The following is a 24,718-nucleotide window of genomic DNA, read 5'->3' as shown; positions in this document are numbered from 1 at the left end:
TATACAACACAACTACATTCTCATTGGGAATTGTACCTTTACATAATGCATCTTGGTTCTTATTTTTTCCCCATTCCCTGCCCTCCCTTCACCCCCTCCACCCTTCCCTATTTACAAAGACTTTTTTCCATTTTTTCCATTTCTCATCATTTTTCCTTTCTCTTCTTTCCTTTCCCCTGCCCCTCCCACTACCCCTACACCTTTGGACATTTTCTTACTATTTTGCATTATCAATTATTCATTCTAATCATTGGTACATTTTAGGTGTACAATATAATGACATTCATCATTGGAAATTTGTACCTTTACATAATCCCTCTTGGTTCCCATCTTTCATCCTTGCACATCCCTCCCTTAAACCACTCCATTCCTCCCTATTTACAAAAATTTTGTTCCTATTTTTCCATTTTCTCATATTAATCCCATTCCTTTCTGTCCTTTCCCCTAGCCCTCCCACTTCCTTCCCCTTTGCCTCTTTTCTTCCTATTCCCCATTACCTATTATACATTTAGTCCTTATTTACACTTTCAGTTTCTCACACCAGAGAAACTATTTGGTATTTATACATGTGTGTCCTATTTATTTCACTTAAGAGTATCGCCTCAATGTGCATCCACTTAGCTATGAATGTCTCTAATTTCTCATTTTTTATGGCTGAGTAGTACTCCATTTTATAAAAAAACCCACATTTTCTTTATCCAGTCTCCAGTTGATGGGCATTTGGGCTGTTTCCAAGTTTTAGCTATTACAAACTGTGCTGCTATGAACATGGGCACACATATATCACTGTGGTATGATTCTTTTAATTCTTTGGGGAAGATCCCCAGCAGAGGAATAGCGGGGTCAAATGGGACTTCCAGTCCTAGTTCTTTGAGGTATCTCCATACTGATTTCCACAGTGGCTGCACCAGTCTACACTCCCACCAGCAGTGGAGCAGGGTTCCTTTTTCCCCACAGCCCCGCCAGCATTTGTTATTGGCTGATTTCATGATAGCAGCCATTCTTTCTGGAGTGAAGTGGAATCTCAGCATTGTTTTCATTTGCATCTCTCAAATGACCATTGATATTGAACATTTTTCCTTGTATTTATTTGCTATTTCTACTTCTTTGTCTGAGAAATGTCTGTTCATTTCAGATGCCCATTTTTGGATTGAGTCTTTAAATTTGGGAGGTCTGATCTTTTTAAGTTCTTTATAGATTCGAGATAGTAGACCTTTGTCTGAGGAAGAGCAGGTGAAGATTTTTTCCCACATTGTGGGTTGTCTCTTCACACTGCTGGTGGTTTCTCTTGCTGTGCAGAAGCCTTTTAATAAGAAGAGATCCCACTTGTTGGGATCCAAAAGTCTTCTAGACTTAATAACCAAATTCAGTAGAGTAGCTACATACAAAGTCAACACACAAAAATCAATAGCTTTCCTCTACACAAATGACAGACTCACTGAGACAGAAATAGGGCAAATAATTCCTTTCACAATAGCATCCAAAAAACTGAAATACCTAGGAATCAACCTAACAAAAGAAATCAAAGACCTCTTCTCTGAAAACTATGGCACTCTGAAAAGAGAGATTGAAGATGATATCAGAAAATGGACAGACATCCCCTGCTCCTGGTTAGGAAGGATTAATATAGCGAAAATGGCCATACTTCCAAAACTGCTATATAGATTTAATGCAATTCCAATTGAGATCCCAGCAGCATACTTGATGGACCTTGAGAAAACAATCCAAAAATTCATTTGGAACAACAAGAGACCCAGAATAGCAAACGCAATTCTAAGTAACAGAGACATGTCAGGGGGTATCACAATCCCCAACCTGCAACTCTACTACAAAGCTACTGTGATAAAAACAGCATGGTACTGGCAAAGAAACAGACTTGAGGACCAGTGGAACAGATTAGAAGACCCAGAAACAACGCCAGACACACTCAGCCATCTCATCTTCGATAAAGGAGCCAAACACCCTCACTGGAGGAAAGATAGCCTCTTTAATAAATGGTGCTGGAAAAATTGGGCTTCAACTTGCTAAAGATTAAAACTAGACCTATATCTCTTACCATGCACTAAACTAAAATCAAAATGGATTAAAGATCTAAATATTAAAATAGAAACTCTGAACCAGTTGGAGCAGAAGTTAGGTAGAACCCTTGAAGACATCGGTATAGGAAAAGATTTTATGAACAAAACCTCAGTTGCCCGTGAACTAGCACAAACAATCACCAAGTGGATTCTCTTCCAATTCCACCAAGTGGAATCTCTTCCAATCATGTTAATCTTAAGTGGCCTCACAGTAATTTAAACCTTGGTCTGGATGATTTGGAAATGTATATTCATGAGCATCATGTTGTGTAACTATCCTTACCTAGACATGAAGAACTTTTAAGTCTCTACATTTATATTTTTCTGGGTGAGTCTGGGCAGGACTCTTAATTGTAGCAGAGAGAAGTGCCTTGTGCCAATTTAAAGCATGCAAAAATAAATGTAGACTCACAGAGTCAGAAACCTGAGTCTCCTCTGTGATACTGTGGACAACATCATGAGAAATACTGTTATACAGACTGAAATATTTATATTTAGAAAAAATTGCAGGTATTTTAATTTTTATGAAATTTCTATAGAACTATTTATTAGGGTTTTTAAAAATTTTGTAACTATGCTCCTAAAAAGTTAAATATAAATTTCAGGGTTTCTTAGCAGAGTTCATTATTTAAGGCAAATGTATAGTAAATACTTTTGAGTTATATTCATTTATTAGTGTTTACCTAATAGAATATTAATATACTAGTTTCTTTGAAGTGGGATACACTCATTGGTACTTTCTCACTCAGAGAAATGTATGGCCTAGAACTTGTAACATTCAAGTGATACATGAAAGTAAATTTTAAAAATTTAACTTTAAATTAGAAACCCAACATAGAATAAAAATAACAATCAATTTAAGTTTAATTACTAGAATGAAGACTGTATTTACTATCATTTTATTTTTAAAGTTTATTGGCTTTCTGGATTTCATTATTAATTAGAGAAATAATATTTAAATGGATTCCCAACCAGATGTCCCAGCTGTACACTCGGGTGCGCGCACACACACACACACACACACACACACACACACACACACATGCAGGCATACTTAAAATTAAAGATACATATCTAGTAGTGACGAGTGAAAAGAAATATGGAAAATTAATAATAATAAATGATGGCTAGGATTTCTGTGATACCTGAAATTGGAAACATGCTTCCTAAAGTGATGTGGTGGAAGAAACGTCGGATTTTAATCAGAAGTAAATTGTAATGATTACTTCTCCACTTAGTATTATCTATGTGAAGTTGGACAAATCCCTTAGCTGCCCAGAGCTTTGGGTTTCTAATCTGTTAAAGGACTGTAATAGAGATTCTCTCTAAGGATCAAAAACTAACATACGTGCAAATCCCTTAGAAATTGTAAGCCATTGTACAGATTTCAGAGATTAGAGGGGTAGAGATTTCAGAGATTCCTCAAACATCTCGTAGATTATTTCAGAGATGAAATAATTGTGTCAGACATAACTGTCCTTCAGTTTTTGCATGAGGAAACTGAGATGTGCAACAAGAATTGAGTAGCCAAGCTAAAGTTTGATCTATTGCTTCATTGTCCAAATGTGGTATTTTCTGCACGACAACATGCATTTTTTGGGGGGGGGTGTGCCAGGGATCGAACTCCGGTCCTTAGCTTGTGAGGCAGGCGGTGGAACGACTGAGCTAAATCCTCGGCCCTACAACATGAATTTGAACAGGCCTATACATCATTCACGGGGTAAGGCTATAGTAAATTTTACTATAAGCTGATTAAAAAAAAAATTTTAAAGCATATAACTGTGATGTTTCTTAATTACAACTGATAATATTACTAGATAATATTTACTCTTTTTAATGCAGGCAATGAATTTGGGCATCCTGAATGGTTAGACTTCCCAAGAAAAGGAAACAATGAGAGTTACCACTATGCCAGAAGGCAGTTTCATTTAACTGATGATGACCTTCTTCGATATAAACACCTAAATAACTTTGACAGGGATATGAATAGATTGGAAGAAAGATATGGTTGGCTATCAGCTCCACAGGTAAGCTCTTTACTCTAAATGTGATGTTTTAGTCAGCAATGCTGTACATGCTTAGAATGGCAATGGATTTGAATCCATATGCAGATCTTCTCAACAGTACTTTATTATTCAATGTGTAGTGCCCTGTAACATACTTCAGGTTGTCAAAACATGTCACTGAAGTCTCTCCAGTACGTAATGAAAATCTTCAACATAGTGCCCTGCTTACTTGTCTGGTTAGTTTGTTGTCGTTTAAATTTAGTAATTTTCATTTCATTTGGTTAAAATAAATGGCAAAAGCACTGCATGGAACCCATTTTGGAAATTGCTGTGGAAACATCTTAATTGTTTTGACTACTTTTCCGTATATAAATAATTATGTTGTCATAAACTACTTTGACAACATGTAGATTTCTTTATTCCTTTTTTCCCTTCTTTACTGGTCTCTAACTTGTCATTTCAATAGATGTCATTATACCTGTGTACTGTTTTGTATTTTTCATGAGCCTGATTCTCCTCTGGAATTAAAGTCTCAGTTTTCAATAAGTTTTAGAAAATGTAATTAACAGGTGCAAATTTTATACAGGCGCTTTTTTCCTTACAAAAATTAGCATATAGTATGTGTTAGTTATAATTCATTTACTTTATATTGGTGCTGTTTGAAATTACTGTTGATGTGTTTTTACTTTGGTGTCTATGATTCTTGTTTTTAATGGCTGAACAAAGGTACTTATATATTCAATAAGATTGGCTACATGACACAAATGCCCTAATCACATTTATTAGTAATGCTATTTCTGGAAGACAGAGCAAAACGATGCTCCTTTTCAGTAGGAGCAACGTTGAATACCAAAAGGCACACTGTTTACTCTGAGCCTTGGTTCACATTTCTAAATTACTGAGAGTGGTGCTGCTGATATGCATGACAATAAGTCCTCTCAAAGCTGAGGAGGGGAGGGGTGGGATGATGCTGAAAAGCAAAGGCTTCTCACAGCCAACTGTAAATACATGATGTATAAAATGTGGGCCTTTGCAGGTGTTGTTTCTTTTCAGACCTTTTCCTTTTATTGATGGGAAAAAACTTGAGCATATTATAATAGAGTGGCCATTGAATCTGTCAAGTTGAGTAAAATTGTAAAATGTGTATGATGCCTATAATTTCAGAATCTGTTACAATATAACATTAAGTTTTGAAAAGTAACTTTATGAACACTTTAGGCTGGAGACCAAAACAAAAGTCTTCAAAAAAATTCACTTATAAAGAGATGTGATATATACAGATGAATGTTTTGTATGTAGTTCAGATACCAAGTTTTTACTTGATACCTGAACTGCAACATTAACTCTCTGTTTGTGTTTTGAGACTAGCAAGTGGCGAGTGAGATTTTTATACTCACTAAGTATATTTTGACATGCCTGTTGACTTAGAATTTGATATGACAGTAATGTTTAAAAATATAAAGTTGTGGATTTTCATGTCTGGATTAGTAACTAATAAGACTACTAAGGAAGACGGTATGATGTTTTTGTAAATAATTTACTTGTGGTGGCATCTATGGGTTATTTAAATGTAACATATGAGTTAATTCTTACAGGCCTATGTGAGTGAAAAACATGAAGGCAATAAGGTCATCACTTTTGAGAGAGCAAATCTTCTTTTTATTTTCAACTTTCATCCAAGCAAGAGTTTCACTGATTACCGAGTTGGAACAGCATTGCCAGGAAAATATCCTTTTTGTTGCCAATGAATATGTCTGTCAGAATTCACCTTTTTATTATGTCAGAGCGTAAAACTAACACTGATCTTGTAACAGTAGCTTTCAATTTCCTCATCCTAAAAATGAAGCACTTGAGCCATCAATTTTTGCTTAGCTCAGCTATACTGAATTATTCCTGAGCTTTGTTCTGGTTCTAAAAAAGTATAATTCTAAACATTTTTAAATAATTTTAAGCCTAATAAATTTAAGAGACAATTGTAGTTTTTTTATGAAAGTATTTTTCTAAGTTAACTCTGAGGGTCATCTTCTTTCTACTTCTCCACGGAGGGAAAGACTGTAGCTGTAAGGTTAGCTTTCTTCCCTTTTCTTTATCTTTTCTTCTCAAATGCTAAATATTGTAAAGACAGTAATTTTCCTGACAGATACAATATCCTCATATAACACTTAAAATTGTGAAAAAGACACATAGCAGCATTGTAAGTTTGGAAATTGTTACAAGGAGAATTTACAGTCTATTTTAAAGGCATTGTGACTGTTAGTTCTATATTTTAAAAAAATTACAGATTTAGGACCTAGCAACAAATCAACAAAGAAACAGTTTGTTTCTCCTCTAAAGCTCTGATAATGGTTAATATCTGCCAAGGATGTCTGACACCAACATGAAGTCCTGTATGGTGACTTCAACTAAAATAAGAGAAACCTCTTCAACTGGCTGAATGAAAAAGAAAAAATGTCTTTCTCACATAATAGAAGTTCTAAGTTAGAGTGGCCTAGTAATGTGGCAGTATCAACTTTACTGTTTCATTCTTTCTGCCATTCAACTCTCAGATGTCAGCAATGTCCAAATGGTGCTCCATGTTACAGTTGTAATACAAGAACCATAGTTTTAAGTGTTACAACCTTTAGATACAACAGAACACTATTTTTTTCTGTGTTTTCAACAGTCAAGTCACTTTTTTTAGAAATTTTTCTTTTGTATTTCATTGACCAAAATTGGGTTTTCCCAAGATATTCCAGATATCCAGAAATGAGAATGGTATCCCCATTCTCATTTAAGTGAGCCTCAGGAAGTAGACTCCTTGGGAGACATGCAGACCTAATACGTTCAAAACAGGAAGAAAGAAAGTGTTGTCCAGTAAGTTGCTGCAGCATCTGCCTTCACCTGTGCCATTCTGAGACAATAAGGTGGTGAGAGATGGTCCCCTGCTTTTTTCCTACATCCGAACATTTCAGAGCAGGTGCTGTAATTGTAACAGATGCCCACTTGTTCCCCACTTAACCCAGAGAGTTCTCTGTGTTACCTTTCTCTTCTCTGTACAAAGAAATCTGTATGATGTGGTTACTTGCACTAGAAGAAAGGCAAATACTGGACATATAACAACTCATACATGAGCCTTCTTTTCTTAAAATTAATACTGATGGAATGCTGCTAGACCAAATCCTTCTATACCTGATGATATAATATAATCAAACTAGAATGTATTTACAGATTACTTTGTATTTTATTGCAGTCTTTATTGATTCTAAGTAGGGGAGAAGATACGTATGAAACCAAATGATGTGAGACACAGTGCAGTAAATGGGAAGGGAGGAAGTAGGTTACATGTTAGGACAGAGAACCAGGAAAAGAAAAAAGTATAATAAGCTATTAAGGAAAAGACCTTTAAGCCCAAACCTTGGGAAATGGGTAAGATTATAGGAGAAAAAAATCAGAAGGTCATTCCAGTGGTTGGAAAGCATAGAGTGTCCTTAGATAATAGGCAGTATAATGGATTAATTAAAGAATGATGACCATAAAAAGAAGTGCTAAAAGATAAAGCTAATAGATTGAGATCAAATAATAGAAGATTTTCATGCTATATTAATTAGTTTAAGCTTTTTATGGTTTTATAGTGAGTTGCTAAAGGTTTTTGAACTAGGGAACTACTTCATAAGAATATATGCTGTAGGAAAATTTTTCATGTATCAGGCTGTAAGAGAGCTGTCATGAAAAGAGAGATGGAAAGTACAGATATTAATTTTGAGAAATTGAAGTGCACCTGAAAGATAATTAGGGCATGAAATAAAGTAATGGCTCTGGGATAGGAAAAGGTATTTGGAGCACTTTTCTATAGTGAAAAACTTCATCAACATTTGGGACGTGGAGAGTAGAGGAGGAAATGTAAGATTTCACTGTGAACAATGAGAAGAATGATAGTAGGATTGTTCCTGAGGATAGGAAAGCAAGAAATAAGCAGTTGAGGAAATAGACAATATGAGCTTAATTTAAAATTATCAAAAAGTAGAAATGTGTGTGATTCTGAATAGTGATATTTAGAATAAAAGCCATGTCTCAAGCTCAAATGATCGATCTAAAATCCGTTACTTTTGATTAACAGATATTACAAAATGAAAATATCTAACAAAATAGCATATTTATTGAGTAGAATGCATGCAAAAATTAGTTTATATTTACTAGTATAGAATTATACTGATTATCATCACCTGCTTTGATTTTGATAAATCGACCTTAATTGAATCTTCTGAAATTTGGTAATCTTGTTCAGTGTCTACAAGCTACACAGAAATTGCCTATTTTAATGAATAAATATTAAGCTGGGTATTGTAGCACACATATATAATTCCAGTACTCTGAAGCAGGAGCATCACAAATTCAAGCCTATCTCAGGCAACTTAATAAGACCTTATCTCAAAAATTATAAAAAGGCTAGAGATGTAGATCAGTGCAAAAGCCTTGAATTCAGTCCTTAGTACCATAAATACATATATACATACATACATACATACATACATACATACATACATACGTGAGCTCCTTCAAAGCTTTATTCACATAAGTCATAATGATGGTAAATTTTACTAACATGTACAGCTTGGAAAATGGTGCTGTCTCTTTACAGAAGGTGTAAAGTCTCATTCATTTACTGGATCTCCCACAGTGTAATGGAGAAATATTATTGGCACATTTCCTATATTTTGGCTACAATAAAGTTATGCCTAGTTGGACTTTATTAATTTCTACTACCTATCTCATGCACATCTTTTTGTCAAAAAGAAATAATTAATTCATGTATGCTAGTGCTTCATCTAAAGACACATATTTCAACAAGTCTCTCTGAGTACATAAAAAGTATTGAAGACTAAATGGCTAGATATCTAATTGAATATTTTTATTACAGTAAGGATTTGAGGGCAGCAGGTGAGAAAGAGAGCATTCCCAACATACTTTACACTGCACTTTTTACTTAGTCGTACGTTAATAAAAACAGGGGTTCCCAAATTCCAAGAATCAAATAAAATCTGGATCTTGAGAGGGCCACTGTTCTACCATTACAGTTCAATTTGTGAGTTCCATCTAGATAGTTCTTCACAGATAAATAAGTAACTGTTATTGGAATACTTTCCAGTCCTAAGAAACTCACTAAATAACAAGATAAACAGTAAAGATGTTTAATTTTAATGTGTTAGACCCATGCACTAGGGCCAGTACCTTCTCTATATGCCAGATATTCCAATGAAAAAAGGCCTTGAGCATAGCACTGCAGTACCACTTCTCCCTAGCTCTCCCACTGCTATATCAAACACCTGTAGTTTTTAAAATAACTTCTCATGAGTTTGCCAGAGTTCATACCTATATATGTCTCTTATATAAATTCACCCAGCATTGCTCCCATTCATCCTCCTTTGAGCCACCAGAACCAAGAGCACAGTATTCTAGAGATGGTGGCAAGGAGGATGAAGGGTGTCCCGCCATCTTCATCTCAACGTTATTCTTTTACTAATAGAGTTCAAGTAAACTAGTCAGTTACCGAATTTTCTGGTCACATTGTATCTACATTCAAATAGAAACCTATAAAATAGAAATTTGTCTTTATTCCTAGTGTGTCTTATGTCCCATATTATTTATTCAATTAGTAATTTTAATCTAAAATTTCAAATTTAGCATTGAACATGAAGAAGTATAATCAGTATTAATTTTTGCTTTCTAACTATTCATAAAGAAGACAAAATATTAAAAGTACAAACAGTTCTGTTTCTAATCTGTTGAGATTGTACCATCCTCTGTAAGCACCAGATAGACCTCTTCTTCAAATTCTTGTTGTTCTAAGCTTACCATTGAATTTTCTTTTTAAATTATTATACTTAACATTTTAAAAGTCATTTCTTTCTGGCTTTTTATCTTTTTCACATTTTTTATTTTTAAACTACATTTTAAATCAGCTTTATAAATACAATTTATATTTAAATATAGAAAGTTTAAAAAATATGGTATTAATGCTGTATTTTCTGACTTTAACAAAGTGTTATATGTATACCCAACTACTGGAAAAGTAAACTGAATACAGATTTTCACTGTGAAAAGCCCAGTGAAAAAATTGGATATATTCACCAAGTAAAGAAATTTATCAAATTTTTAATTCCCTGGAAAGCAGAATTTGGTGCCAGAACAAATTTAAAGAAATCATTTGAACTTCTGTCACTATGAAATATAAACTGGCTATGGGTAACATTTCTGAATTCTTGAGCAGTTCCATGTTTTGAACCAGTATATCTTGCATATCAAATGACAAAGCATCAACTTTCACTCACATCAGTGGAGAATAGATGGTGGCTGTCTTCTCAGGAAACTGTTGTAAAGGGAGCTATTTTGGAGGTAATGCTAAGCAAGGTAGAAGGAACACTTTAAGGATGCTTTTAACTATCTCTTCAAAATAAGATGATATATTTGGAAAACTGAGAGGCAAGTCTGACTTGCATCAATAAGGTTTTGAACATGGTCATCATGGTGAGTGCTAAAGGAAACTATTTTTCTGTAAAAGAATTCTTAGCTTTATCCTAGGAAAATAACAAAAATAGAACAAAGCAAAAAACTCTGTGCCTATATGCTATCTCAGGTTTGTCTTTTTAGCTGCAAATCTTCAGTGTAATGATCACCAGTATTCTTTAATATAGTAGATAACAATGTGAGTAATGCAGCTGCAACCTAAATGTGCTTGGTAAATAGGCAGGTTTCACATTTCATACTTAGAAATATAGAATGCATTTTCCTGATGTGTTATATTTACTTATGACTTCCCATTGTTTTGTTGCAAAGAAAGAAACATGCCCTTTATATTATTGGAATTATTATTGTATTTTTGTACTTACAGTTCTTCACCTAGAACATTATTAAATCAGGACTGAATTAAAATGAAAACTGCTAACCCCCCAAGGAAAAACTGCTCTTTCTAATCCATTTTGAATAATCAAAATGATGGTACTTTTTAAGTGATGTGAAAGAGAATGTGGGCATTATGGTACCTCTTTTGAGGGCCCTCTGTTTTCTGACCATTTTTATTAAGAACAGGAATTTCATCTAATATGCCTGGCCACAGTATAAGGTAAGTTGATTAGCTTCATAAAGAAGACCAGGAGAGTGTATATAACTGAGTATTTCCCATCAGCAGAAAGCTGCTGATGTTCAATCAATACGATTCCAAGCACAGTTTCTTTCCTCTGTACTATGGTGCATTGTTTGTCTGTTCATTGCTGTGTACCTGTGATTGGGGTAGCAATGGTGATACTACTGAGAATACTGATTTCCATAATGTTCAAAATGATCTCTATGTAGTTCTCATAAAGTAGGTAGCATTAGAAAATTGTATACAAATTCATGGCACAAATAGGCTTCCCCCTCGTAAACTCAGAGAATCCTTCATCACCCTGCACAAATTTGTTCCCAGGAATTTTTCCTTGTGATCTCTGTTTCCATCTTGGACAAAGAAAGAAAATAATTTTAAAAACCAAAACATGCATACTTAGTTCAATTATTGCGATATTTCTGTATTCTAGAGTAGAATCTGAGTGGGTCAGAATTCTATGTTCAAAGTTAAAATCTAATGCAGCACATCAGTTTAAGTTTACCATATAATATTCAGTATAAAGATAAAATGTCAGCTGTATTTATAAGGTTATTTGACTTGGTGTATGCAGATGAATATGATTCTGAGAGCAAAAGCAACAGAACCATCCCATTTTTAAAGTGATTTCTCAGAATACTGTTGAAGTGGGGGAGGACATAATAGTGTAATAGTAGCTCCCTTTGCAAATGGTATTTCAAACTGTTACAGTACTGAGATGCTAAGAGGAGTGATCACAAACATGGCTTGTGAAGAATATGTGATCCAGGCCAAAAATATTTAAAGGTAAAGGAACAAATGAGTAAATAGTTGGATTTAATCCCATACCTTGGAAATACTTTCATTAAACTACTGCAAGATGTACTTTTAAAAATGTAAATTCAGACTCTGACATTTGCAACCTGTATACAGTCTCTAATGAGCACATAAGGTCACTTGGATGACTCACTAGAGTGTGGTTGCTGAAGGCAGAGGTGGCTGTGAGCTGCTTGATTTAGAGAAGCCTTTGAAGTGTAGTTATATAACTCTGTATTAGAATCAGTGCTTTTTGCAAGAAATAAAAACAAGGAACTTAATTTATGATTAGCTAAATCCACATTCTGTAAAGATTATATAATACATGTAGGGATTAATTTCTGGACTAACGAAATAGAGTAGACATTACTTTCTAGTTTTCCAAAGAATATATGTTTTGGTTAAAAACAAACAAATGAAAGGCTTTTTGTGAAAGATCTACATCGTGACTTTGTTGAACAGATGTGAGCATTTTTCTTTTCCTTAAGTGTGTGTGTGTGTGTTTGTGTGTCTTTGTTATACTGCAATTTAATAATTTTTATGTGAATAGGGACCCATAATCCTACTAACGATTTTGTATTTAATATACATCTTTTGTTTCTATAGATCAAAATGGAAATGCATATTTACCCATTAACTAGGTTAGCCTGCTTTAGTATCAAGATACTAAAACAGTTTTAAACATTACTTAGGGGTCCTTTAGATTATTCATCATTGTTCAGCACTTTCTAACAATATGATTTAATGATAATGACTGACAAATCCCCTTTCTCTTCCAATTGTAAAGAGGCTATGATTTATCTTTATTTTTCTATCTAAAAATTTGAAATGAATCACAAAGTACAAAAAAAAGAATTTACCTGATTAAAATATAACTACTGTAATAATTTTAGATTAGCTTAATATGTATTCATAAGCTTGTAGGCAATATGAATAATAAGCAAGCCCTCGCTGTGAGCAAATATTGTTATTTTTTTTCCTTTTTCTTTTTTGATGGGGAAGGAGAGGAGTTTGCTTTGCTTTGAATAGCCATCAGGGTGCTGTGAAATATTCATACATAAATATTTTATTTTTTGATTCATAGCTCAGTTGTAGGATAGTCTCCTGGTTATCAGACCAAAATTCGGAATGTGATCTCACAATAGCTTAGTAAAGATTTTCTTCTCGCATTTCTTGTCCCCCTCTATAGAAAAAGAAATCAGAACTATTACTATAGCCTATTCTTACTCAGTAATAGTAGCACTAATGGAAACAAAACACTTTAGCCCAGGGTGATCATTTTCACCAATATGAAAGAACTATTATATTTTAATTGACAGCATGATAAATAGTAAGAGTGAACATTGTATCTGCATGTCAACAATTATATCTTTACAAAGAATACAATAAGTCCTTGCCACATAAAGCTAAATTTTTAATAGGCTGATGTATACTGGATGAGGAATTGATGGACTGACAGGTGAATGGCTAGAATGAATAAATGGATAGCTATCTGCTAGAGAAAGAGCCTCTGAACTTGTTTAAAATTAAGTAATCAAGGGCTGGATATATAGTTCAGTGGTAGAGCACTTGCCTAACATGCGAAAAGCCTTAGTTAGGTTCCATGCCCAAAACCACAACTCAGTCAATCAATCAGTCAATCAATCAGTTAACTACAAAAGTTACTATAATGACTTGTGCCTCCCTTAATGCAGTCATTTAAGTAAATGATAGAAAAGAAGCATTGATCGTTGATAACATTATCAATAGTATGTACCATAATCTGGTAGAACTCAAAATTTACATTGTAGGATCTGCTTTCAGTTAAAATTCTTAATGCATGAACTTTTGTAATGAGATCTAACATCTGTTAGAAACTTACATGCCCTGCCCTCTGTAAGCACTTTACCTCACTTAATGCTTTCCTTTCCTTGGGTATAGTCATTACAAATTACAAATACTAAAGAAGGCAATCTATAGTGAATGTGTTGGTGTGAAAGATATGACATCTAACACTTTCTTTTAAAGTTGTCCTGCACTTAATCTGTGCAAAGTAGATCATTCTCTTCTACTTTGAAAAAGAAAATATAGTACCACTTTTATACCTAAAGCTAGTTTTTGTTTAGTTTTGTTGTTTTTGTTTTTGAGACAGGGTCTCACTTTGTAGTTTAGTCTGGCCTTGAACTCATTTTGTAGTCCAGGCTGGCTTCAAACTCACATGCATCAGTCCTCCTCTCTCAGCCCCCCAAGTGCTGAAATTACAGATGCGTGCCTTCACACCTGGCTAGCTTTATATATATATATATATATATATATATATATATATTTTTTTTTTTTTCTCTCTAAATAAAATTTTCAGAATGGGTACTATTTTCTTTGTGGATCTCTGTAGAAATGTTTTCTCATTTCTTAACGCATATCTCCTGCCTGCCATAAAGCTATGTAGCTCTTCTTTCTATGAGATACAATGTGCATTTCAGATATTTTATGTTAAGCTTTCTAATTTAGAATCCTACCAGATCAAATTAAGTGATCAGTATTTTATTTAGATGTGAAAAATGATACCTGGATACCTTAGAGTCTTAACGTTAATAAGTAAATAATTAACAATTAATTAAATTATTAATTAATAATTATTTAATTAATCAGTTTTAATTATTGGTTTACTGTTTTTATTAAAGGACTACTAAGCAAATTTGGGCACTCCAACTAAAAGAAGAGTTTCTATTTTTGTAGAGAAAAAGTGGAAAAATTAAAGCCATGAACTTCAGTTGTAACCATGTAAAAGAATCAACTCTAATTCTATAAATGTTGCTCTCAGACCAATGATGGGACAATGCCCAGTGAATTCCTATTAATAAGAATTTATTTGCTGAATTAATTACAGTTCTCTGTAGCTATATTGTAGTAACTATTGAATAAGCAAAGTGTTTAGTCATTATTGAGAAAAATTAATATATAACTTAATGAAGTATAATTATATTTCCCTTTATTGGCAATCAAATAAGTTTTATTTCAGGCAACATTAATTAAAACAGAAAATTGGTTTATTTGTCCATAAAATTACAAACATTACTATGAATTTTTGCCCTATGACCTCTTTACTTTTTAGGGACATAGTCAGTTTTCACTTTCCAGCCTTCATAACCAACAGCTAAAGTAAAAATAAAATATCAACATACCTTTATCTGCTGGTAGCATTCTTGTCTGGTTTTGAAACATTGTTTTCCACAGTTTTTGTCTTCTAAAAGTTCATGTAACTTCTGTGGCCTCCAGAAGTAGTAAGTATTTCTTAATCTTACATTTGTAAACACAGAAATTTATTATTTTTGCTAGGATAAGGACTAAGAGGATGGGCTCTAGAACATAACCAGCTGAGGGTTCAAGTTCCATTTCCATCACTTATTTGTGTTACCAAAGTAGCTTCTTGTGCATTATTGTCTATGTTTTTATCTGTAAAGCACCTACTCACTGACTTGTCAGATAAAGTGATGTGTATGAAAAGCTTAGCAATAATGTTGCCAACATACTATGAGCTCAGCAAATGTTAGCTGCAATGATCAATTTTACTGTCATCACCAATATTCTAAACAATTTTTATAATAAAAGGAAAGAGGTGAATGAACGAGAAGTAGATACTGTTCCTCTCTGTTGCCTGCTTCCTCATCTTGTTTCTGCTTTCTGTCCTGTTCACCAGTCCACTACCTCACATCTGTTCCATTTAGTCCTTTCACAGAACTAGATTAAACATCTTTTAATGGTAAAAGGTTGGTAAACACGTTCCCCACTCTGGTACCATTTTCTCACTTTTATTTATTTATTTTTCTTATTGTCCCTTCTCTGTGTGCCACAGCACTACTTTGATTTTCTTTCTTTTTCACCAGTTCTTTATGTTACATTTTTTCCCTTGGATCCCTCAAATGATTTACCTAAGAGATGTATATAATCATGCTCATGACCATAAGAGTATTACAACTTGGAAATTTATTGAAAACTAGATTATCTGTAAGACTCCTGTTTGGGAAGTATTTATGAAAATCGACTAATAAGTGATTCTATGTATAATTAGATTAAAATATTCCAGAATATTTTGCTCATTGAAATTATGAAAATCATCTCTGCTTGACTAACTTTGTAAAAACGTACTGATTTCATTGTGAATAGTGTAAGTGTTCATTTTGCAGAAATAAGTTGTCTTTACTCTTATTTTTTTTTTTTTACCTTTCCTGTTTCTGTGTAGTAAGATTAAAATGGTTGTTGTAGACATGATTACAAGCTACTATGTTAGATTTATTATACCCCTGGTTGTTTTATTAGCCCTAATCAGTGCATGTGCTTGTATGTGTTCAAAGTTCTCTCACTTTTAAGTATTTACTTTGAATTTTTTTGTTGCTTGGAACGAGCAACTGATACAAGTACGGGCTGTGGGTCAGAAGCCCTAGGGAATGACTGCGGCGATGATGCTTGTGAGCATGCGCAAACACACCAGCGTGGTAACCTGAATGGTAGTCCACCCACGGGAAGCAGCTCAGCCTGTTCACTCAGCTTTCTAAAACAGAGTGAGACCCATGCCAGAATACTATATTTATTCTTAAAATTAACCAAGAAAAAGGAATGAACATTAACTATTTGTTACTTCTAATAGTAAAAGAATATTTGTTACCACGGCTAAAATAATCAGAGAAAATCTTAATATTTATACACTTTACATACAGTCTTTAAGTGGCAGATGCTAAGTGATAGAAAATACTATTCCTTAGGGCATATTCTGGCTCTCTCTAATTATTAGAATATGATTTTGACAATCTACTTTGATATTGTGTGCTTAAGTTTAATTATTTATATAGAGAAAGCCAAAGAGTCAAGTTGATAATGAAAGTCTTTGAGTTTGTACTGTCTTTAATAAATTTGTAATCATTTATCCATGTCAAGAATTATATAAAATGTCCATCTCCAAGGATTATACAAATCAGTTATTAAATTAATTAATTACTTCAAACTGACATGCATTTGTTTAATTTAACTATTGTGAGTTATCAAACGAAGTTATCTTTCCTATTATAAATACTCTATTATAAATTGATCTAGTTATAAAGGTTCCAAAATCTTTTAAAATGTCTGAAGTGAAATGTTACAGGTAATGAAATGGAGTTATGTTAGAAGATACAATGTACAGTTCTGAAATGTTAACTCTGTAAAATGAGGGAAAGTATCATGGTTGGTCTTTTAGGCCCAGAGTTATGTTAAATTATTTCTTAAAAATTAATAAAAACACAATTAAAAATCAAAACTCCAGGAGACTTCAAGAGAAAATAAAGAAAAGAATATACACTTAAAAGTGTTTCGGGCCAGGGATTTAGCTCAGTGGTTCCACCGCCTGCCTCGCAGACGCAAGGTCCCGAGTTTGATCCCCAGTACCAAGACCCCCTCAAAAAAACAAACAAACAAAAAAAAAGTGTTTCAGTTGCCAATCTAAGTTATAGATGGTAGGAAAATATTAAAACTCTTATTGAAATTGTATTTTAAAGAGACAGCAAAATATGATAAATTACGGTATACTAAAAGTTGATACTGATAAAAATGAAAGCAGGTAGCTAGAGTGTGGAGGAAGGGTATTTAGTTTTTAGTTTGGGTGATCAGAGTAGGCTTTACTAAAAACACTCAATATTTCTCAGAACTTTGAGGAACACTTTCCTTAAAAGAAAAAAAGATCTTAAAGTTGTTTAGTTTTCAAAGGAGTCTATATATGATCTGATTAAACTTTAATGTAAAAAATTTAAAACAACCAGAAAAATCTCAGATTCTGAGGGGAACAAAGACATGAGAATAGAGAATAGAAATAAAAACCCAAAAGGAAAGGGAAGCCAAGTTAAGTATAAAAATTAAGATGAAGAATAAATAGACCCAGTTTTGTATTTTTCATCTTCCATAGCAGTTTAAGTATTCCAGGGTTAATAATAATAATAGCAACAGCAGGTTATAGTTTTGCATTTTGCTAGTTACTATGTTAAGTACCCAATATAGATTGTTTTAGCTAATCCCTGTAGCAACTATTACCTCATTGGCAAAGGAGGAACGGAGCCTTAAAGACGTGAAATAATTTGGTGAGAGACACAGTTGATTTTTGACAGAACTGGGAGTAGAATGCAGTTGTGGAACCCCGATGTCCACAGATATACCCACCTTTAGTGTTTTAGAATGCTATCTCCTAACTCTGTCTACATGAAATGGCTCAGAGGATGCTTCTTTCTGCTTATGTTTGTCTTTTTTTTCAGACTCGAAATTTCCCAATTATTTTTCCATTTACATGTATTTCATTTGACTTCATGACAGGCTGTCTTGCAGTTAGTTTTTTTTTTTTTTCAGGGAGAGGGCATTTCTTTGTAGCCTAAATCAAATTTATTTTCAGTTCAAAAGCACAGTGTTTTTATTTTAAATATTAAGTCTGCATGGTATATATAAACTTGCTTTGATAACAAAGTTATTGGTTAAATAAAAATCTGTTATTTTTTCTTTGAAGTTCTAAATAAGTATTTTTTGCTTCATGAGAGAATTGAATTTATAAGTTAAATTGAATAATCCTTAATAGCATAGAGAAAGAGGAAATTTTTATGGGAAGGTTGGGGTAAAAATATGGGCACAGCTTTTCTTTTTTCTCCTTTTGTGAGTTACTGGGAAAGAGTGACTTTGTAAAGCTTATGTTATATAATTTTCTAGCATAAAGAAAAGCTCCTAAGTAGTCAGAAATATTCTGTAAAATATTTAGAATAATTTGCCTATTTGCATAAAGAAATATGTCATACTCAGTATTTTGTATTATTCAATTTACTATTTACTGATGTGTGTCATTAAGCATGCCTAAGAATAAACTAATAATTTGCATGAAAATGCATTTCAAAAAGCATAGCATCCATTAATTAACATGGTAGATAATGACATTTGAGCTTCTCATCGTTTGAGCTTGTTTTATTGTTATTGTGCCATTGTACAGTTTCTAAAAAAATTATAGGTAAGGCATCAAACTTGCAAGGATTGGAGTTTATTTTGTAGTCTAAATCAGAAACCTTTTGTTGATGAAATAAGCACATCCCAGCCTATAATAGAAATATGCTTCTCTTTTGCACTTAATTAAAATGTGTGCTTGTCATTTAAGTTTTTAATGAAGGCACTGTTCAGAGACTTGAATGCATATGTAGCTCATGCATGAAGCTGTTGCGTTTTTTTCAAGGACTTCAAAATCAAGAATAAAAAAATCTTCCCCTTCAGACATTGTATTTAGCATTTATTATATTTTAAAATATGTTTTGCCTACCTTCAATAGTAAGTTTCCTATTTATTTTCATATTTTTTAAATTTTATTTTACAGATTATATAATAGGCATTCTTTAAAGTCAGAGGTAAAAATCTCAATGATATTTCCCATCAAAAGCAATATAATTATAAATATCACATTCTGAAATTTTTTAAAATTAGCTAAAATATTAAAACTCACATTTCCAGTGATGAATTGTTTTATGTTTAATGTATATTCTAGGCCACACAAATGTAAAAATTCCCAAATTAGGTACATTTACAAATATACTAATAGATATACACATTTACAAAGTATACTGCAACACACCACAGACCTTTGCCATTCCAGCATTTGGACAGAGACCAAAAGTACAATTAAAAGTTGTGGTTCATAGCCCTTTAATTTGGAACAATAAACTAGTCATAATTTAATGATATTTATAAAACTAATGGATGGATCTGTTTGAGATTGTATGTAGCTGTATCCCTAGGCTTTGTGAATTATAGCTGGCAATAAATAAAATTCAGTTCATGAAGCATAAAAAGGGAAGGATGATAGGAGAACATTGTGGCAAGCCCTGTGCTTGATTGTTACTGTCAGACTATTAAAATGGTAAAATTTTCTGTGGTTTCCAGTACTAGTTCTTACCCTACCCATTTTTTGTTCCCAGTTACTTCGATTAGAACACTCACAGTTTTGAAGTTAATGTTTCCTACCTTTGGTATAGATTCTATCTCCTGGCATCTCTCAGCTCCCAGAAGTTATTGTAATCGTGGTATCATGAATAGGTTAATAAAAGAATTAGAAATAAAAATAGCATATGATAAGTTTATATTCTAAGTATCTGTATCTTTTCACTTTTAGCATGTGTTCAAGTGTGATGTTTCTTAAAATGATTAGCACAATAGTAATATTTTTTCTCTTTATTGGATATATGTAGAACAGTTTCAAATTAAAATTGATGCTATCTTAATTAGAGGATATATATAAGGTATCACCTTTGCTATCTTTATGGCCATCCAGTCATTCAGTTTGAAACCTCAGGGGCTGTACCTTACAATGCATTTGCTTAGCTTCATCAGTGAGAGTGAAATGAGTTTAGTGCAGAATGATATAAATGATAGTACTTCTTACATCAAAATCCTTATACTTTGAACAGACACTTTATCAAGTGGCTGAGCAAACACAGCAGCTTTTGAAGTATTTGAAGAGCTATTGAATTTGAGAGTCTTCATGCCGTCACTATTCTTTAATCTTATTAGTACAGGCCTCCTTCAGAACATAGCTCTCCCTTGGTTCAAATTTAAGGACATAGATTATAAAATAATGCTTAGAACTTCTTATCTACTTCAACCTGTTGATATATATATCAAATACTTAGGAAGCTCTTGAATTTAAAATAAATCATAATATTTTAAAATGATATCTAAATTGATAGGAACCTATTTGATCTCCTCTTTTAAAAAAGAGAGAAAATCTCTATTAAAACATTCTCCTTTTCCTATATTTTTCCAAAAGGAGCAATGAAAATCTTTTGATTCAGTGTTTTATATTCACCAATTATATGATCAGATGAATCAAATGAATACTAAATGGCCCTAAAACAAATGTAGTAAACCTCAGGTAGCCCAACTCCAAAAGGAATGTGAGGAGTAACATTATTCTAAATTTAACTGTGATAATAATTTAGCTGGATATCACTTTATCTAATTTTCTTCTTTGTATTCTTCTGTGGTTGGGCTCATTCTGGCCCACTTATACTTGGCAGCTCAACTTCACATTTGGACAAGAAACTGCACATGATTCTTGGCATAAAACAGGTGGCCACTTGTAGAGAGTAGGGGAGTCAGAACTACATTAGGCCTGGGTGTGCATCTCAGCCTTACCACTTATTGTAGCTAGTTGTCTGTCTTGGAGCACAGCTATTCTCCCCTTCCATTTCTGATTTCCCAAACTGACCATCCATTTTCTTACTTTTGAGTGCTATCACATGTTCGTCTCAAATATCTATCAGTTCATGGTTCTCTATATTGCTATTATAGTTTAGCCATACTTATTGTCCTTGGATTGTTAGACTTCTCATTGTTTTTCCTGTTCTTTTTACTTTGCTTCTGAACTCTGAGTTTTCTTGATTGTTGTTACATCATTTCTCATGAACTTTTAGCATCATCATTCTTTATAAAATAAGTCTTAAGCCTGCTCCACCCTTCAAAATTCTTAATATATAGACTGCTAATCCTACCTTTTTTCTCTTACCTCCCTCATAATATATCCTTTTTTGCTCTATTTATAGATATTGTAAATTGCATGTAGACTAAGATGATATCTTAATCGTTTTTGTATCTTGCACAGTACATTGCACATTGTATGTCCTTAGAAGTGAATAGGAAAAACAGTTTATTATACCTTATCTTTTAGTATAAAAAATTAATATATGAAATTTGACCCTTCTTGGAGAGTCAGTGTTATCCTTAATACCAGTTTCAAACATTTATTGACAACCTCTTATGAGAAGGCCTTCTGCTAGGCAGAAGTAGGTAGTTACTGACAATAACAGCCTATTGAGGGTCCTGCTAAATTAGTTCTATATGTTATATAATTTAGAAAACATATTAAAGGGTTAATTTAAAATAAGTATAAATTGTCTCTGGGTTTTATTTTCTGATTTATATTCTGTAGCGGAAGAAGGATGATGTAGGTATTTTGATGCTGTATTGATATGATCTATATGTCTGTATGTGTAGGTGTACACACACACACACACACACACACACACGTGTTCGCAACAGAGACAGAGAAAACCAAATGGGAGAACAAACAAAACAAAGTCAGTTGTTATAATAATCTCCTTTTAAAATGTTTGCTCTAATTCTAAGCCGTACTCTTTAAAAGGTGTAGTTTCCTGATAAACTTGAATAATATGTAGCAGGAATGTACAAGTACAAAGCTCTTTCTCAGCCATTATCTGTAATCTGGTGTTTTACTCTGTAAAAATTTCTCAATTTAAGGGTTGCATTTTCTAAAGAAAGATATTGTGTTCTATGGATAGCATGGTCACAGAGCTGGGTAATTTTAGAAGTGGATATGGTAGAATCTTTTCTTTAAATTATAGATTAGAAAAAATATGTCTAAACTGATGTTTTGAAACTTTCTTTGTGACTTTCATAAGCTTTTCCTTTATGGCTACAAATGACATGTATTAAGTAAGTAGATTCTAGCTATTTTCAATTTGATGATCCCTTTCAGATGCTTAAAGAAATAGACCCTCTTACGGCAATTGTTGTTTCAATGTTCTTTGATTGAGAAAATATATAGGCAAAAACTTATCATTAAATTGTGACATTTTTCACGAATCAGCATTTTCATTAAAGAAGTACAGTTTTCAAAATATAGTTTCAAATGTGTATTGGTATAATTTAGTTTTGGATAATATGTAATGAATATATAGATTCCTTATCCCTTAATAGCATAACTATGTACACAATAATAACTTGATAACTTATCTTTCAGTGATTTGTAGGCCACAAGTTGAAAACTGCTGCTTTTGAAGATATACTTGCTTTCTTTAGCCACTGTTCTCAAAAATCTATGTTTTAGCCAATAATTTATTAGTTGTCACTTTACTCAGTACTTATAAAAATGTATTCTAGGACATTAGTCTTACAACTGTACTATTTTGTTTTTGAAGATTAAACCAAGTACTTAATGAACTAGAATGAAGGACAAAAGGAAACTTTTATTATAATCATTCTTTTCATTCTAAAATGCTTTATTTACTTTGCCTACAAATGTTTTTCACCATCCATATTTTGCCATTAATGCATTAGTAGGCTTCCATCATTTTAACTATAGTGAATGACTTTAGAATGTGCTTAATAGCCTAATAATCATTTGTATCTCTCTCTCCATCTTTCTCTTTCCCCCTCACTACCTCTCTTTAAACACTAATATTAAGATTATCAGCTTCAATTTAAGCCAGGGAAGGCTAAAATAGATTGCCTGAGATGGAGCCACTACTTCCAACAAAGTCCCTGTGGTTTGTGCATCTGGATCTCTGATCCAGACAAGATTTCAGAAGATGAAAATGGTGGTTCATTGTTCATTAACCATATGTACTATTATTGTGGTAATTTTGTTGTAATGAAAATATGTTAGCATTTCTGAGATTAAGAGTTTGTATACCAGGGCTGGGGGGTGTCGCTTAATGAAAGTCCTTGCCTAGGATGCATGCAGTATTCATTCAATTCCCAGTAGCTAAATAAATAAATTTATTTTGCATTGAGTACAATTTCTAGACATTTGAACATGATAAATTTAAGCATAAGAGTAACTTTCATGATTTTATTCTAAATATCAATAACAAGATTAGTAACTCCCTATGAAAAATTAAATGTTAAGGTTGAGGATGTAGCTCAGTAGTAGAATACTTGCCTAGCATGCTGTGACCCTTGTCTTGATACCTTGCACTACACAACAAAACAAAGCTTCAGTATTGTAGCAGATTGTACACTTGCCACATGATGACCTGTGACATGAAATGTGCTTAATTAGTCATACTGCCCATAGTTAGGAGGAGTATGCTGTCTATAACAATGGTATGAGCAGAGAGCACAGGTGCTTCCCTCTTCAGGCCATAAACTGTGTTCACTTCTGTGTGCCTCATTGTGATAATCAGGATCAAGAAAACTGAAATGAATTCAAAGATGAGGAAAGAGTAAAAAAGTCTTAACAAATGAGGAATGATCACAAGTCCTGGGGTCCCATTTAGTGTATATTTCATAATATATTTAAAGAACATGTGGAACTAGCATAGCTATTATTAAGTGTTTCAAAGGTTACTATATATTAAATTTATTCCTTATAGCTTTTCTAGGTAGAAATGGTCCCAAGGAGTCAAATTTCTCTTCAATATGGGGAAGATCCTAACTAATGGAATAGGTTTACTTTAAGAGAAAAGAAGATTTGATATTAATAGAGACATTCAGTCTTAGGCTGTATGACATGTGATGAGCTATGATAAAGTATAACAAGGATCTGTCTCATGGGTGTATGGACTACCTAGCCTGTAAAGCACCTTTCAAACAAGAATGTCCACAATATTAGAAAAGAAACAAGTGCATAGCACAAATCATGATTTAATAGCATCAGAATACTCACTTTTAAATTGCTCTCTCAGAATAATGTTTCCTTCAACTGCTAAACTGCTGTGAATTCCTTAAGAGCTATACATACAAAATTGTGCTAGACTCAGATGCAACAGAATATGGAGGACACCAGAGACTGGACCACAATACGGATTTCTTCTCTGAGCCTTTTGAGCATAATGGCCGTCACTATTCTCTTTTGGTAAGTAAGGCTCTTAAGATACTTTTATTCTATTTTAATTTTAATTCTGTTTTAATCACTTATTTTTGAGTCATGTTTTTGTTCAAAGAAATATCTTTTCAAG

The 24,718-nt window shown here is 33.1% G+C and overlaps 1 protein-coding gene across 2 annotated transcripts in view; it reads left to right on the top strand.

The window, feature by feature from the left end:
• Positions 1-24,718, top strand: part of Gbe1 (1,4-alpha-glucan branching enzyme 1) — a 284,824-nt gene that overhangs the window by 250,363 nt on the left and 9,743 nt on the right. For both annotated transcript variants that reach the window (XM_087213932.1, XM_087213936.1), the window contains 3 exons: positions 3,921-4,105; positions 5,680-5,813; positions 24,501-24,615. In XM_087213932.1, the coding sequence (XP_087070058.1) occupies positions 3,921-4,105; positions 5,680-5,813; positions 24,501-24,615 (434 nt within the window). The remainder of the gene's footprint in view (positions 1-3,920; positions 4,106-5,679; positions 5,814-24,500; positions 24,616-24,718) is intronic.

Source organism: Heterocephalus glaber, unplaced genomic scaffold (assembly GCF_053883595.1).
Source record: "Heterocephalus glaber isolate CG9 unplaced genomic scaffold, H.glaber_assembly_v1.0 deba00000122, whole genome shotgun sequence".
NCBI lineage: Eukaryota > Metazoa > Chordata > Mammalia > Rodentia > Bathyergidae > Heterocephalus > Heterocephalus glaber.
The sequence above is the reverse complement of the archived record's forward strand: the minus strand, read 5'-3'. Positions and strand labels throughout refer to the sequence as shown.